General features: G+C 48.5%; 1 protein-coding gene across 4 annotated transcripts in view; it reads left to right on the forward strand.

The window, feature by feature from the left end:
- Msra (methionine sulfoxide reductase A) overlaps nt 1-16,253 on the forward strand; it is a 244,881-nt gene that overhangs the window by 173,125 nt on the left and 55,503 nt on the right. For all 4 annotated transcript variants that reach the window (XM_090353685.1, XM_090353684.1, XM_090353687.1 and 1 more), the window contains one exon: nt 2,144-2,250. In XM_090353685.1, the coding sequence (XP_090209811.1) occupies nt 2,144-2,250 (107 nt within the window). The remainder of the gene's footprint in view (nt 1-2,143; nt 2,251-16,253) is intronic.

A 16,253-nucleotide genomic window follows, 5' to 3' on the forward strand; every position in this document is an offset into this window, starting at 1 on the left:
CATTAGAAAAGCTGTTTAGATCTATTGAGAATTGTCAGCATGTCATTTGTTGTGATTCAAGGATCCCATCTCATATTTCCAGAGCTACCATGAATACAGGAGCAATGCAGGTTCTCAGGACCATAGACCTCCTGGAGTAGAGTCAACTTCTTAGCTAGATATACACTGCATTCGTGTTTGAAAATACAGAAGTGTTCCTCATGGGGGATGGATCCTCGGCTGGAGATGTTCGAGGCCCTTGTTCATATGGGAACTGATACTTGAATAACGTATGAAGTCTCTTGACCATGACAAGGGCCGTCTAGTAGCCTGTGAGGAATCATCAATCCCTACAGGCTGTCATGACAGGGTGGGAGGCATTAGTGCTTGCTAAGGTTAAGTCCCCGTGTGTCCTTTGTCCAGAAACGTGACCTTCCTCATGGGGAGTGACTGTGAGAGGTACTTGTCCCAAGAGCCCCTCACCTGGCCAGGTCCCCACAGCATCCCAGCCCCACCTGACCAGGTGTCCACACACACACACACACACACAGCACCCCATCCCCACCTGACCAGGTGACCACACACAGACACACACACACGCACACAGACACACACACATACACACACACAGCACCCCATCCCCACCTGACCAGGTGACCACACACAGACACACACACATGCACACACACACACACATACACACACACAGCATCCCATTCCCATCTGACCAGGTGACCACACACACACACAGACACACACACACACAGACACATACACACAGCATCCCATTCCCACCTGACCAGGTGACCACACACAGACACACACACACACACACACACACACACACACACACACACCATCCCATCCCCTTGTCTCCAGTGGAGAATAATGTCTTCCACATTGTGTATTCCCTTAGGATTCAAGAAAATAATGTGTATCCCATTACTACTGTACATATGCTAAATGAGATACAGTATTCCTTAAGTATGTGTATAGAATATGTTTTTTTCTTTATTTCATTTTATTTTTTATTGTCAGGATAATGTATAGAGGTGTTACAGTTACATTGATCAGGTAGTAGGTGCATTACTTCTCGAACATTGATACCCCTTCTCATGTTTTCTTTTTATCATATATTTTTAATTGTAATTAATAGAAGGGTTATAATATATTCACCAGGTAGAAGGTGTATTACTTCACATACATTGGTACCCTTTCTCATGTCTTGGTCCCCTTTTCTCTCCCCCCCACCCTCACCCCTCATCTTGTTTCCCCCTTCCCTATCCTATTTCAAATAACCAAATAAGCATATATGCAATATATTAGATAACAAGGTAAAATACTATAACAATATGAGATAACCAAGGGACAGCAAAAGAAATGAGAGATAACATAGTACATTAAGGACAGCAATCACTCATTATATGGCTTTTGTTTCTGTGTCCTGGAGGTCCTTTCATTTAGTGTCATACTATATAGTCTTATGTATCTAGGTTTTGCTCTATTATAAATCTCTGCTAGGAGAGCCCAAGGTTTCTATTGATTATGACAAATGGGAGAAACCATTGAGCCTATGTTCCTTTGAGTCTGGCTTACTTCACTTAATATGATTTTTTTCTAAGTCTTTCCATTTCCTTACAAATGGGGTGATGTCATTCTTTCTGACAGCAGCATAGAATTCCATTGTGTATTCCACATCTTGTTGATCCACTCATCAACTGAGAGGCATCTGGGTTGGTTCCATATCTTTGCTATGGTAAATAGTGCTGCAATGAACATCATTGTGCTTGTGGATTTAGTATGTCCTTGTTTCTGGATGGTTGAGTAAATGCCAAGTAGTAGAATTGCCGGGTCATAGGGGAGCTCTATGTTTAGTCTTTTGAGGAACCGCCATACTGCTTTCCTTAGAACATGTTTATTCATAGAGTAGTTAATATGATCTAAGACCTGTAATAAATTTACCCAAGCCTATAAATATGGTGATAATTGAAACTGAAAAATTAAAGCTGGTGCATTTCATGCTTGTTTCAAGTGGTATCAAGACAAAATTAAAACAAGAACACATCAGGTGACCATGTGAAAAAGTGCTTGCATGCGGGGTGTTTACCAGGTGAGTGCTCACAGTTGCTCATCACCTGCCTGATTGTCTGTGCTCCTCCCCCAGGCATGCGCCAAGGCAATGACTATGGCACCCAGTACCGCTCAGCAATCTATGCGACCTCCGCCATGCAGATGGAGGCAGCCCTGAGGTCCAAGGAAGACTACCAGAAGGTAGGGGTCCCCTGCCCCCGCCACCTGCCTGGCCACGGGGCATCAGAGGGAAGTTTAATTCTTCTCACCCAGAACTGCATCCATTTACATTACTGTGCGTGTGTGTGTGTGTGCACGTGCGCGTGTGCGCGTGTGCGTGTGCGGACTTGACTCGGGGCCTCATGTTCTCATTCAGCCTTCCTATTTGCGCTGGTACTCTACCACCTGAGCCATGCCTCCTGATCAGTGTTTTTGCAGGTTATGTGGAAATGGAGTCACGTAGACTTTACTGCCTGAACTAGATTAGAACTGTGAAGCCTCATAGCTCAGCATCCTGAATCGCTAGGATCAAGGACAAAGATATTAGCAAACAGCCATTTACACATTTTAAAGAAATATCTGCCAGCCTCTGGGACTATAGCCATTCAGCCAAGAATGTGTGTAATGAGAATTTAAGAGTGGTCCTTGTATGTCTTAAAAATCAGCTTGTCTAGATGTATTTGTAACTTGTTAACAATCTCTCTTTGCATCTTTCCTGGATGTCTTTTTAACCAGTAGATGGTTATCATCTCAGGTCTGGAAACGAGCCTAAATCTCAGTGTCTGCAGGGTGGGGACTTCTTGGACACAAGGGAAGGCCATGTCCAGACCTCGCTCCATCTTGCAGACTCACAGTCCTCTTCTCTCTGCGGGTTCACATCTTTTCTTTGTGTGTCCTGTTTCAGGCTCCAGATCCTCCATTCTTGTAATGACTCCAGTTCTCAGCCCCATGACCTCCTTTAACTTTATTATAAATATAAAGACCCTAATTCCAGATAAGGCTCTGCTCTGAGGGGCCACCATTTTTCTAGGGTGGTCCCAATTTATCCACTAGATATTCTCTCTTGCTAGTCACAGTAAACTTAATTATGCTAAGTATATACATCAGGAATATAGACATTGAAATGTGAAGTTCTCCCCCCACCCTCGTTGGTCATAGGGCTTGAACTCTGGGCCTCGGTGCTGTCCCTGAGCTCTAAAGCTCAAGGCCAGTGCTCTACCACTTGAACCATAGTCCCACTTCCGATTTTCTGGTGGTTGATTGGAGATAAGAATCTTACAGACTTTTAGTGCCCAGGCTGGCTTTGAACCACTATCCTCAGCTCTCGTTCCCCTGAGTAGCTAGGATTTAAAGCATCGACCACTGGTGCTTGGCTTTACTTCTCTTTAACTCATACAGTATTTTAAAATCTCTTGAAATAGTTCGATAAACAACTTGAACTGCTTGATTTTTTTAGTCTTGGTAAAATGCTTACACTGTTTTCTGGTGTGGACAAACACGTATTCTTAGTGCTGGCTGCTACTCTAATGACTGACCCCCTTGGGGATTCTGTGAAAGGGCAGCATGAAGCCATCTCTGCGGTGGCAGCAAGGACACGGTGAGAGGGGCCCCGGCAAGTACCTGGCCTGTGGTGATAAGCAGGCGGGGATGAGGGCTTCTGTGTGCCCAACCCTCTGCGCCAAGGCCGTGGTCTGAGCAGGGTAGAGCAAGGCAGACAGCCTGGAGCCCAGCCCCAGTGCCTGTGCCTGTGTAGAAGGCGTGAGCTGGCCTTAGTGACTTGCTTATTCAGTGCAGATGAGATGTCACTTATGAGGTTAGGTTATAAAAGATGATGGCCTTTAGAACCATCACTGGGATCACATGCCCTGGGGAGTCCAAATCCTGGGCAGAGGCTTGGTGGCTGGGACAAAAGCCTGCCAAGAGCCACATGAGGGAGCCCAGAAGCCTGGAAACCCTGAAGTTGAAGTCGTGTTTTGTTTCATTATTGTTAAAGCTTCTTAGTATTGTAATAGGATGTCCTAATGTTTAATCTATGTCAAAAAAAATCTTAAAAGTTGTCCCTTCTCCTCTCCCTTTTTGTCATGACTTTTCTGAGAGCAGCAGGCACTCCTAGCATGCCTGGTGTGATTATGTGCAGACGGCCTACATCTAGCTGTCACTCATGTGTCATCTGTGTGCCTCAGCACGTGGCTGGCACAGGGGGCCCCATATCTTATCTACTTCAGCAAACCTTGGTGCTAAGGGAGACCCCATTCTAATTCTATTGCTCTAGTACCCAGACAGAAAGACTAGAATTAAAGAGAAATAAGACCGGACACAGGTAGGTGAGGTAGGCAGGTCCCAACTCAGACACTTGGAGTTATCTAGAAGGGTGGAAATCTAAATGGAGTGGGCTGAGGAAGGAGACAGGAAGCTCTCGACTTGAAGGCCCGGAGAGGAACTGGGAACATACGGAGCTGTGCAGAATGACAGTCTGTGCAGGATGGAGCTGCGGCAGGTGAGAGCCCCAGGGTCACCTGCAGCCATCCAGGAAAGGAGCCTCAGTTGAACTGTATGTGAGGGAATCCAAAGCTGCCATCTTCATTCTCACTCCATTCCAGGCCAGGGAAGGCACCGACTGTGCAGGTTCAAGGCCGATCCCCCATTGCTGATGTGGCTCCTGGGAGCGTATGGCAGAGCACAAGAAGAAAAGGCCAAAGTGACCTGTCAGCACATATCCTGTGGCACATATCCTGTTGTCAGTCCTGTGGCACATATCAGATAGCTTCAGAGTCTGAGTTTATCGAACATGGTAATAGGGCCCCAGATCTTATACTTGTGGCTCTGTGCTAATGGTGGAATAGCCCCCCAGAAACAACTGAATGTTCACGGGACACTAGTTACTGTTTTAAGGACGTTATAAATCTTTGTATTTATCTATCTTTGCATCTATAAAGGTAGACATAATAGATAAGATTAGGTGTGTAGCTCTCCCTAGTTTTCTATAAACTTATACGTATTCATGTATTTCTCAATCCTTGTTTCTATTTTTGAAATTTGTAAGAATTATTGTTTATTCCATTGGTATAACTGATGATATAAATAAAAAGAAATCAGTAATTTGCCTGTACAAAAGGGCAAAAGGAGTTGATAAAGAAGCCAACCCTTTTACATTTACCTTTGAATGTAGTAAACTAGTTTCTAATGGCCTCAAAACACAGGGACAGTCTTGGGACTCTTGAGCTTTATGTCTTGGGTGATCTTGACCAACCAGGAGACAACAAAGGTATTTAATCCTAGGGGAGCTGCTTATTAACCCTAAGAAGTTAGAGTCTAGAACTTTGTCACCTCATCAAGCACATTTAGACTGAATTCTAAGAGAAAGGGACTCTGTGGATGACTTGCTCCATCCATTTTCTGTTTTTTGCTTTTCCCTGCCAGTGGCTGGCATTCCTGACTCTGTCCCTTCACTGTGGCCAGACATCTCAGGCTTGGCGGGCCCCTGGGCACTGGTACACTGACTTAGGTTACTAATTTAAGAATCTTCGCTAGTTTGCCTCCAGTGACCCCAAGTAACCAGCCTTTTCAGCAGCTCCTTTCCATGTGGAATCTGGAGTGGCAGTATTGCTTACCACAGAGCAGCCATTTGGATATAAAATTAGCTGATTTTATCACAGGGACCAATTGTTGAGCTAATTAGATATGCAGTAGTGCTGAGGAGCCAGAAACCCAAAGTGATTTTCCATCTGAACTGTGGTTTTGTGCAAAATTGGCTGGCTGTAGTCCCAAGCTCACCAGCAGCCTATGAAAAGATGGCTGAAGGAGTTTGCTCATTTCCTATCCTAAGGAGGAGCTCAGGCGTGAACTTGAACTTCAGCCTGGCTGTGCTGCCCTTGGAAGTGCCTGGTTCTATACTTCTGAAGAGCTCAACTGCTGCCCTTGATGGCTGAGGACTTAGATATCTAGGACTTTGCTGGCGCTGTCTTGTCTTATCCTTCGATTTCATGTGGAATTGCTTGTTATGCAATTAATTAGAAGAGATGAGCAAACATAGGTTTGTTTTGGGATATCAAATGTGGTCTAGTTACCACCAAAGAGAACCTTTTATGACCAACATCCAATGTCCTGGACTTAAACTGCGGCTTCTGGCAATGGAGGAGCCTCTGAGGTGTGCTTTCATACTGAAGGATGTTTGAAGGATAATCAACAGATAGAAAGATTTTTTTTTTTTTGCCAGTCCTGGGCTTGAGTTCAGGGCCTGAGCACTGTCCTTGGACTTTCTCAAGGCTAGAGCTCTACCACTTGAGCCTGAGCACCACTTCCGGCTTTTTTGTATGTATGCGGTACCGAGGAATCGAACCCGGGTCTTCATGCATGCTAGGCAAGCACTTTAACCACTAGGCCAAACTCCCGGCCCCAGATAGAAAGATTTTGTGGGCACTTGACCTAACGCCTTCCTACTCCTTAAGATGCATAAACAGAAAATAGGTTTCCTCTGATTATGTTATTTTTATTAGAAGAAATGTTTTCCTTTGTGTGTATTTTATAACACAGTAGATCTTAGAAGAAGAAAATCTTTGTAGAATGCATTTTCGTCATTTATTTCACATATAAAAACATCAACCCGGGAACTGATGACTCACGTCTGTAATCCTAGCTGCTCAGGAGGCTGAGATCCGAGGATCATAGTTGGAAGCCAGTCTGAGCAGGAAAGTCTGGGCGACTCTTATTTCCAATTTACCACCAGAAAATCAGAAGTGCAGTTGTAGCTCTAAGTAATAGAGTGCTAGTCCTGAACAAAAATACTTGGGGATAGTGTCAAGGTCTCAAGTTCAAGCCCACAACCAACAAGAAAAAACTCTGTTAATTTTTCTATATATTTACCTGTCTACCTGCCCCCTACCCATTCATTCACCTACTCTTCCACCTGTGTGTTCATCCATCCATCCAGCTAGCCATTTATCAGGTTATCTATCTAACTTTCCACCTTCCTACCATCTATAACTTAAGTACATATCTATAATATTGAAATATGTTCCATAATTTTATCTTAATTTAATTATATAACACTTTAGTATACATTTGTATACACTCAAATAAAAATATAAATGGTATGTGGTAATTACTAGAAAATAGCCAGTGGTTTTTAGAATAAATATTTCGTTGGGTTATTTAATTTTTCCCCATTTCCACTGCAACCAGATATTCACAGTGACTCCACATGGATATTTAGCTAAACCCAGACAAGATACAAGATGTAATTTGGCTGGTGTGTGTGTGTGTGTGTGTGTGTGTGTGTGTGTGTGTGTGTGTTATGGGGCAGGGGAAGGAAGAGAGAAAGAATATAGTTTCCATTACCCAAACAACCTACCAGTAAAATTCTTGCTTTTGTTTTTTCTCTCACATGGTTTACATGAAATTTTTGTGAACTGTCATCTGCACTCTGAATCCTCATATCGAATGCCTCCTTATAATTTTCTTGTATTTCTCAGATTAATATGTCCTAAAACGAAGGCTTTCTTTGCCACCTTTTCATCAACGAGTTCCTGGCTTCCTTTTCCCATTTTCCCACTCACAGCCTTCCCAAGAATTACCCCAGATTCATCCCTTTTGCTCCATTCACACCTCAGCTAACCTGGACTCTGCTTCAAAAGACATCTCCAGTATGCCTGCTCCTCTGTCCTTGGTGAAACCCTATCAGCATTTGAACTGCTAATATGTTCCTCATTCATAGAATTTCTTATTCTCCATTCCTGTGACCAGCAGGGCAGCCTAAGAAAGTCTCCACAAATATAACCCAGATCACCTCCTTTCTTTGTGTCAATCTTCTGGCTTCCCTGCCACATTTGGAATGAAATCCAAAATCCTCCACAGCTTTTCCAGGTCCCATGCCCTGATGGCACCATTTCATCAGAGTTCCTAACCATCATGGTATATATCTAAGATGTAACATGGGCTTACTGCCCCAGACTCTGAGCCTTTGGAGAAAGCTGAACAACTCCAAGACAGAATGATGGTTATAGATTTCTTTACATTCTGAAGTCTGCCCCTGTATGGATCCACCATCCCCACCAAGAGGTCAGATTGAGAGGTTGCAGGATTGCATACCAGGAGAATCATGGCCTCTGCCTACATTAACTACAGTGTTCTTCATCCCAGAGCCTGTCTTGCAAACTTTCTTGCCACAGAAAACAGCTAAATATCATGAAACAGCCTTTGGTAAGGTTAAGACAGTGGCTGGAATTTGAAATGGCCTTCCGTTTACTAATTTGTCAAATCTCTGGTCAACTCTGTATTTGTTCCTAATGGTCTAACAAATGACCCCAAACCTGGTGGCTTAAAACAATAGCAATGTATTCTGTCATGATTCTGGAGCTCATAATTTCATTTTGACAAAACCAAGGTGGTGGCTAGGCCAAGCTTCCTCTCTGGACTTTCCTGAGAGATCCTTCCTTGCCTCTGTAGCCTGTGGGGTGGGAAGTTCAGGGGACCTCATAGCTTGTGGCCATATCACTGCAGCCCCTCCCTGAGTACTGACATCTCTTCTGTGTGTGTATCCTTTCAATTGTGAGGACACATGGGGTTGTATTTAGGGCTCACTCACATAATCCAGTATCATCTATCTGAAGATCCTTTATCAACCAATAAACCTGGTAGCACAGACACTCAGAAAGCTGGGAGTTTGCGGCCAGCTCAAGCTACGTAGCAAGACTTTCTCTCAAAAACACAAAACAAAACCCAAAGGTTGAAGTACTTTAGTAAATGTATGAAAAAAGAATAATGAGCTGGGCCCTGGTGATTCATTCCTGTAATCCTAGCTGGAGAGACTAAGAACAGAGGGGTCATGGTTGAAGCTCGTTCAGCCAGAAAAGTTCAAAGTATCATATCTCAAAAATAATCAGAGCTACATGTATCTATGACATACAAACCCTCAGCCTAATTTTAATTATGTTCTAAAATCTAAGTGCCAGTGATTGTATATAGAGATTCCCTTCTTGAATACTTGTTAAATGTGTCATTTGAAATATAATATAAAAATCAGTGTTAATAAATTCTTTAATTAAAAAAAATAATCAATGCTGAGCTGGGTATGGTGGCTCACAACTGTAATCCTAGCCACTCAGGAGGCAGAGATCTGAGGATTGAAGTTCAAAGCCAGCCCACGCACAAAAGGACCTGAGACTCATCTCCAATTGACCTCTAGAAAATGGGAAGTGGGGCTTGGCTCAAGGGCAGGGCAACAAGCCTTGACCTGAAGAGCTTAGGGACAGTGCCCAGGCCCAGGGGTAGGGCTATAGCCCTGAGCTAAAGAGCTCAGGGGCAGCACCCAGGCCCAGAGCTGAAGGAGTGGCTCAAGTGATGGAATCCCATGAGCACATGTCTAGCCACCTACAAGCCAAGAGAGAGGCCTCAGAACAGAAGCATCTCACCAGCACCTTGCGTGCGGCCTTTCAGAGCCAACGACTGTCATTAAACCGACTGTCATTAAACCGTTGTGCTTTGTCACAATGGCCAAAGTAGACTAAGCATTTTGTGATTAGCTCCATGGAGGAGTGGGGGAAATCACAGCTTTGGATGAGAGAATATCCAGCTTTGACCCTGGTTCTGTCTTTACCTACTATGACCTTCAGTGGTTTTTTAATTTATGTCTCTTCAGTGGGAGCTCCTGTTTGTAAAATGGAAACCAGACAGTGAAATTTTTTATAAACCTCAACAGCTCAGCACTGTCTCCTGTATTTTGTCAATGACCTTCACACATTCACACACAAGGACATACAACAGGATCTGTTCTACATGCCTAGAAAGAGGGATGCATTCCCATTCCTAAGATGACCCCACAGGAAATGTAGAGCTAGAGTCAACTATGACTCCATGTGTTTTTCACTCATTGTGTGGGGGGTACTTGGTAATCTTGGCAGCGTTTTATGAATATCAGGGTATGACCAGTGACTTTAGAGACAAGGCTGTCTGCTGTGACTGACTCCCTCAAATTTCCATCTGTAGCTGGAATGAAGGATCCAGGGATTTGCTGTGCTGCAGTGAAAATGGCAGGGCTGTTTCTGCTTCTTTGTTCCGAGGGCAGTGGGCAGGCTGCAGGATGGAAGGATCCCTTGCAGTCTGTTGTGCTCACCACACTGTGCTGTTTAAAACCCATAGGCAGTATGCAAGCGCCTGCTCTTGCCAACTGAAAACTAGTTTATTTGCATTAGAAGAGCCTGCACAGATGAGGGTAAATGTCAGTTGACATTTTATAGCTTGAGGATTAGACAGTTCTTCTGCCTCTTTCACTTCTTAAAATTTATTTGTGCTGTTGTTTAAGGCATGAAGTTATGATTTCAAATGTACACGGAAATGTATTGAATAATTCATTCATTTTCCTTAGTCAAAGAGAAAAATCCTCATTTTGATACCCAGCAATCCACATAGAATCCTTCTTAGACCCCTCTTCGAGGTTCAAGGTTGTTGTATTGTTATGGACTCTAAATAAGAACTTGTGAAATAAATATTTTTAAATGCCCATTTCCAAGAGGCATGCATCTCTGTTTCTATGTATGCAGCCATGTAGATTGCTGCATCTTTAGCTTTAATGGCTTCCTTGCATCTGGGCGATTATTTTCATTTCTACTTATTACTGTGTGTTAGACTCCCCGTGCATGAGTGCAGATTGCCCTTTCTTGCACTGTATTTAGAAATCTCTGCCTTACCCTGGGGCATTTGTTCATTAATAGGGGGTGGGGAGAGGAAAAGCTTGTAATAATGGGCTTTCCATATTAAACTGTACATCCACATTCCGCCCCCCACGAAATGGCTGGTTTGTGTCACTGCCCTCTGGTGGCTGTCGGCCTTCATTGCGGTGCCGGGGAATAGCTCTGCCCCCCTCCCCCCCACCTCCCCCCCCAGGTCCGCAGGGCCAGCCTGCTGGACTGGGCCGGCCGTGCCTGGGATTCCAGAGCAGGATGGTGATCAGAGCGTTTCCCGCATTTCACCCCGCAAATGCACACGTGCGTGGCCCCCACGCGTCCTCCTCCTCCCAGGCCAGCAGGGAGGGCTCCAGGGACCCCGGGGCGACTTTGGAATCGTTCAGACCCATCTTTTAGACGTGGCGATCTGGTTCTTAGTGAAGATGCGGGGAGGGTGGCGCCCTCCCTGTCGCGCGCCCCGCGGCTTAGGTGACGTCTGGTTCCGCGGTCACCCCGCGTTCACCCCCCGCAGCCCCGGGAGGAGCTCGGCCGCCCCGAGTCCTTCCGCGACCTCGGGCTGGGCCCCTCCCGCCTGCGGCGCCCCAGCCTCCCATCCTCGCCAGGGCCCGGGATCCCCGCCCGGCGGTCTCCCCCCTCCCCGCGTGGACCCCGGGCCTCACCCCAGCCTGGACCCCGGGCTCCCCCCTCCCCGCGTGGACCCCGGGCCTCACCCCAGCCTGGACCCCGGGCTCCCCCCTCCCCGCGTGGACCCCGGGCCTCACCCCAGCCTGGACCCCGGGCTCCCCCCTCCCCGCGTGGACCCCGGGACCCCGCCGCCCTCCCACCCCCGCTCGTCTCCGGCGTGGGGCGGGCCCCGCGCGCCGCTCTCCGCGCCTCCGGCCACGCTCACTGCAGGCCCGGGATGAGAAAGCCGCCCCGCGGGACGAGGCCGCGCGTGCCCGCGGGTGTCGGGGCTTGAAGGACGGGCGTCGCCGCCGCCGGCCTCGGGGGACCATTTAACCGGGGAGGTGCGGCCCTCCCCCGCGCCCCCTCCCCTCCCCCACCGCCCACGTGACACCGGTTCCCGGCCGCCCGCCCTCTTCCCGTTGCCATGGCAGCGGGCCGGGCGCCCGCGGATTGGCCGGGAGCCGCGGAGGCGGCCGGGCTGCCGCGTGGGGTCGTGCGGCGGGGTGGGGCGGCTGCGCGCGGGCGCGGGGCGCGGGGGCACGCGGGGCTCCAGGGACCCCTGCCCCCAGCGGTGCCATCCGTGGAGGCCGAGCACGCGGGGGTCGAGGGACCCCTGCCCCCCAGCGGTGCCATCCGTGGAGGCCGAGCGCGCGGGGCTCGGGGGACCCCTGCCCCCAGCGGTGCCATCCGTGGAGGCCGAGCGCGCGGGGCTCCGGGGACCCCTGCCCCCAGCGGTGCCATCCGTGGAGGCCGAGCGCGCGGGGCTCCGGGGACCCCTGCCCCCAGCGGTGCCATCCGTGGAGGCCGAGCGCGCGGGGCTCCGGGGACCCCTGCCCCCAGCGGTGCCATCCGTGGAGGCCGAGCGCGCGGGGCTCGGGGGACCCCTGTCCCCAGCGGTGCCATCCGTGGAGGCCGAGCGCGCGGGGCTCGGGGGACCCCTGCCCCCCAGCGGTGCCATCCGTGGAGGCCGAGCACGCGGGGCTCCAGGGACCCCTGACCCCAGCGGTGCCATCCGTTGAGGCCGAGCACGCGGGGGTCGAGGGTCCCCTGCGCCCCCAGCGGTGCCATCCGTGGAGGCCGAGCGCGCGGGGCTCGGGGAACCCCTGCCTCCAGCGGTGCCATCCGTGGAGGCCGAGCGCGCGGGGGTCGAGGGACCCCTGCCCCCAGTGGTGCCATCCGTGGAGGCCGAGCATGCGGGGCAGGGGGTTCCCTTCCCTTCCCCTGCCTCCACCACAGGCGCTGAGGAGGCAGCCGCCTTCCGTGGCCCACACCACCCCCGAGCTCACCCGGCCTCGGAGCCACGGCCCGGGGCCCTGCGTCCTGGCTCCAGGCTCCTGGGCACGGGCGGTGCCCCCTGACACCCCCCCCCCGCTGGTCCTGAGCCGGGTTCACGGGTGGAGGTGGAGCCAAGCCCCTCCCCAGAGGCCCTCCTCCGCCTGTCTCTCCAGGGAGGCCGAGTGGGTGGCCCCGGTCCTCCCTACCCTCCCCGGTCTCTGCTCCAAGGCCGAGTCCACCTCCCGAGTGGATGGAGAGGGAGCTCGTGATAGAGCTCGCGTCTTTACGTGTCGGTGTTACATGTGCGGAGATCACTCAGTTCGGGTTAAGCTGTCATCTTCGGGGTCTACTGGTTGAAGGCTGTATGGAGCAGAAACACGTTTACATACACAAGATGGCAAGATACTGCAGTCAAGAATAATAGTGTGAGAGGCAAAAGGGCCCGGGTTTGGGATTACCATTGCGCTGGCTTGGTTGAGTTCCACACTGTTATTTTGCCACGTAAGCACAAAAGGTTCTGGGTTCTTTCAGGAATCTACAGAGTTTAACACCCGAGCACCAGTGATAGGAAAAGCTATACATTAAATTGTTTTTTCATTTTTGTTTAAGGGCTTTCTTATGAAGCTATCAGGAAGCTTGTCTCACAGGGTGGCTTTTGCCCTTTTGTGCTATAGACCAAACTCAAAAAAAGTAGAGTGAGCTGTGGTAGGGAAGTTATATTCTTGTCTAGGTTACCAGTCCTTGGGGAGTTCCACCTATTGTGACTCCATGTACACTTTTGCTGTAGGTTCAAGTATTGCACCTTGCATGATATATTAGAAATCTAAGAAATCTTTTTTTTTCTTTTTTTTTGCCAGCTATGGGGCTTGAATTCAGGGCCTGAGCACTGTCCTTGGGCTTTCTCAAGGCTAGTGCTCTACCACTTGAGCCACAGCACCACTTCTGGCTTTTTCTGTGTATGTGGTACTGAGGAGTCAAACTTATGGCCTTGTGCATGCTGGGCACGCACTGTACCATGAGGCCACATTCCCAGCCCTAGAAATCTATCTTTAGTCTAACATTTGGCAAAGTTACCACATACATGTATTCATTTGCTTAAAACAAAACAAACGTGTGAAAGACCTTTACAAGTCGTTAGAGACATAAGGGATACTGCATGTCTGGAAGCAGAATGGGAATTAACATCTTTGTAAGGAAAGGCTTAGAAATTCTATTCCAGTCACTTCTTTTCCTTCTCTGGAGCAGAGCTGAGTCGGACCTTGGCCACCATTCAGAGGCACTGCCAAGGAGATGGGGTGCAGACCACTCCAGACACGGCTAGCCTGGCTCTGCTGGGTTGTGGGTGCTGGTTTCACAGTTGAGATCACCTGTATTTTCACACAGACTTACAAACTGTGCACTACCAAATGGGCTTGCAGCTGTGAGCTGAGGTCATGTTCACGTTGCAACCAAAAGCCCGTGTACTGTTCAGAGAGAAAGCAGCATGCTGTTTAGTGTGGGCTGCTACTTTCCATCCAAAAGGTGAGTACTGTTTGTGATTATAATGCCAAGCATTGCTAGTGCTGTGTTGAAATATCATTTGCCTGATGATTCTCCTCCATCTTGAGCCTTAGACTCCCTTCTCCCCGTCTTCCTGGGGCTTAGTGAAACCTCTTCTTAGCCTGCCAGGCACAGCCATCTTGGGGAATGCGCTATTAAAGCATTATTAGTATGCGGTGAGGTGCCTTTCTCTCCGCTAAATTGGTTTGTAAAGTGGTCCTCACAAATGCATGCATCCTTTGTTATGACGGCCAGGCTGCGTGTTTCTGGTATAAGACTAAGAAGACTTAGAAGGAGAGAAGGAAGTTAGGCGGCACCACCAAGCAGTTAAAGAACTTGATGAAAGATAAATGAATTAAAGGGTCCATCAAAGAACAGCGGCAGAAAAGCATGCCCTTCTGTGTGAGAGAAAGCAAAACAGGATGTGTGAGAGAGCAAGCAGGACTAAGGAAAAAACATGAGCTCTCCTATATGTACTTTGTGCATGAAGGAGGAACGTGAAACAGTAGGCCTGGAGAAAGAAACAGACACAGAAGACAAAGTGGTCAAGAATAATTGTGTTCTGATGGGAAAAGAAACTACACTGTGGGAATGAGAGAAAAACTGGGGATCAATCTGAGAGGCCCTGTGTCTGAAAACCTGCGATGATGCCATAGTGTATGTGGGGCGGGGGGGAGAGAGGATTCATGAGATTTGGGTGAAACGGAGCTGGTGAATCTTGCCCTGCATGCTTCACTGTGGGCTGTTGTGAGGGTCAGGGGAGATTCCCACTGTGAGGGGATTGTAATTTAGCAAATGCTCTGTCAGTGCGAGGACTTGGCAGAATTGAGCAGTGATACACAAGGGTCCCATTCTTGCCCAAGTGCGTTTTCTAGTGAGTGAAAGCTCTGCCACTTTATCCTTTTCTATTTATTATTTACTTCTGTTTATTTACTTTGTTCTTCTCTGGGGTTGACACTTTGTTGTTGGGAGCTGAAGTGACTCTATAGCAGAGACGGAATTGAGGTGGGCGGCAGATGAAAACATAATTGATCTCTTCTGTATCAGCAGTTGCCCAGGATCCCTGCTTCTCCTGCCCCTTAGCAGAACTGAACTTCAGAACTAGTGGACACTCACCGAGGGTGATGGCTGTGTTAGAGCCTTTGAGCCTGGAGACAGGTCCTTTTCTTTAACCTTGCAGCTCAACTCAGAATTGAGTTTGTAGCAGAATCGCTGTAATCTCTGATTCGGGATTACACGGGCCACTTTTGTGTTTAAGTCAACACATACAGCACAGTCAGTAGATCACTGTCTGTTCTGTTCCTGGTGTTCAGGATTTGTGTTTCCATGGAAAAGCAGTAGGGCTTTCACTGCAGGTGTCTGAGGGGATGGAAAGGAGCAGAGACACTGTGGCCTGCCCTCTTGTGGTTTTCTCTGGTCTTCCCACCCCAAGCCCTAGCTCTTCGTTGCCTTCAAGTACATGGATCCTAAAAAAAGCTGAGCAGGCAAAGCTAGCGCTTTCCCACTTGAAACACACTTTCACTTCCCAGCTTTTTACTACTTACTTGGAGATATCTTGGATTTGTTTGCCTAGGCTGGCTTTGAACTGAGAGCTCAGCCTCTTGAATAATGAAGATTACAGGTGGTAGCTACTGGTGCCTGGCTAAGAGAACCCATTTTGTGTGGCTTGAGTGTAGTTGTAGCAGCCAGGAATTTGAGAAGGAAAGGAAGGACTCCCCACCCCACAGTGGCCTGTTTTAGCATAGCTTGGGGCAATCCTCAGTTTTCCTGAGACACTGTCAGATTTCCAGACTCTCCTAGGTCAGTAGCACCAGGTCGTTGAGGTAGATTTCCATGACCAGCAAGCCTGCAAGCTATTTCGTTAGGAATTTTGTCTGTCTCTGTTACCACCCCATGAGGAAAGAGCATGTCCAGTTCAGTTCACATGGCATGTTGCAGAGCAGGTTGGCACAGAAACCTGAAGGCAAACACACAAGCATGCCCACTGGAGCTTGGAAGGGCACAATGCTTCAAGGAAAATCTGGCCCTGGAAAGAAATACAGC

Source organism: Megascapheus bottae, chromosome 20, assembly GCF_031878675.1.
Source record: "Megascapheus bottae isolate mThoBot1 chromosome 20, mThoBot2.hap1, whole genome shotgun sequence".
Taxonomy (NCBI): domain Eukaryota; kingdom Metazoa; phylum Chordata; class Mammalia; order Rodentia; family Geomyidae; genus Megascapheus; species Megascapheus bottae.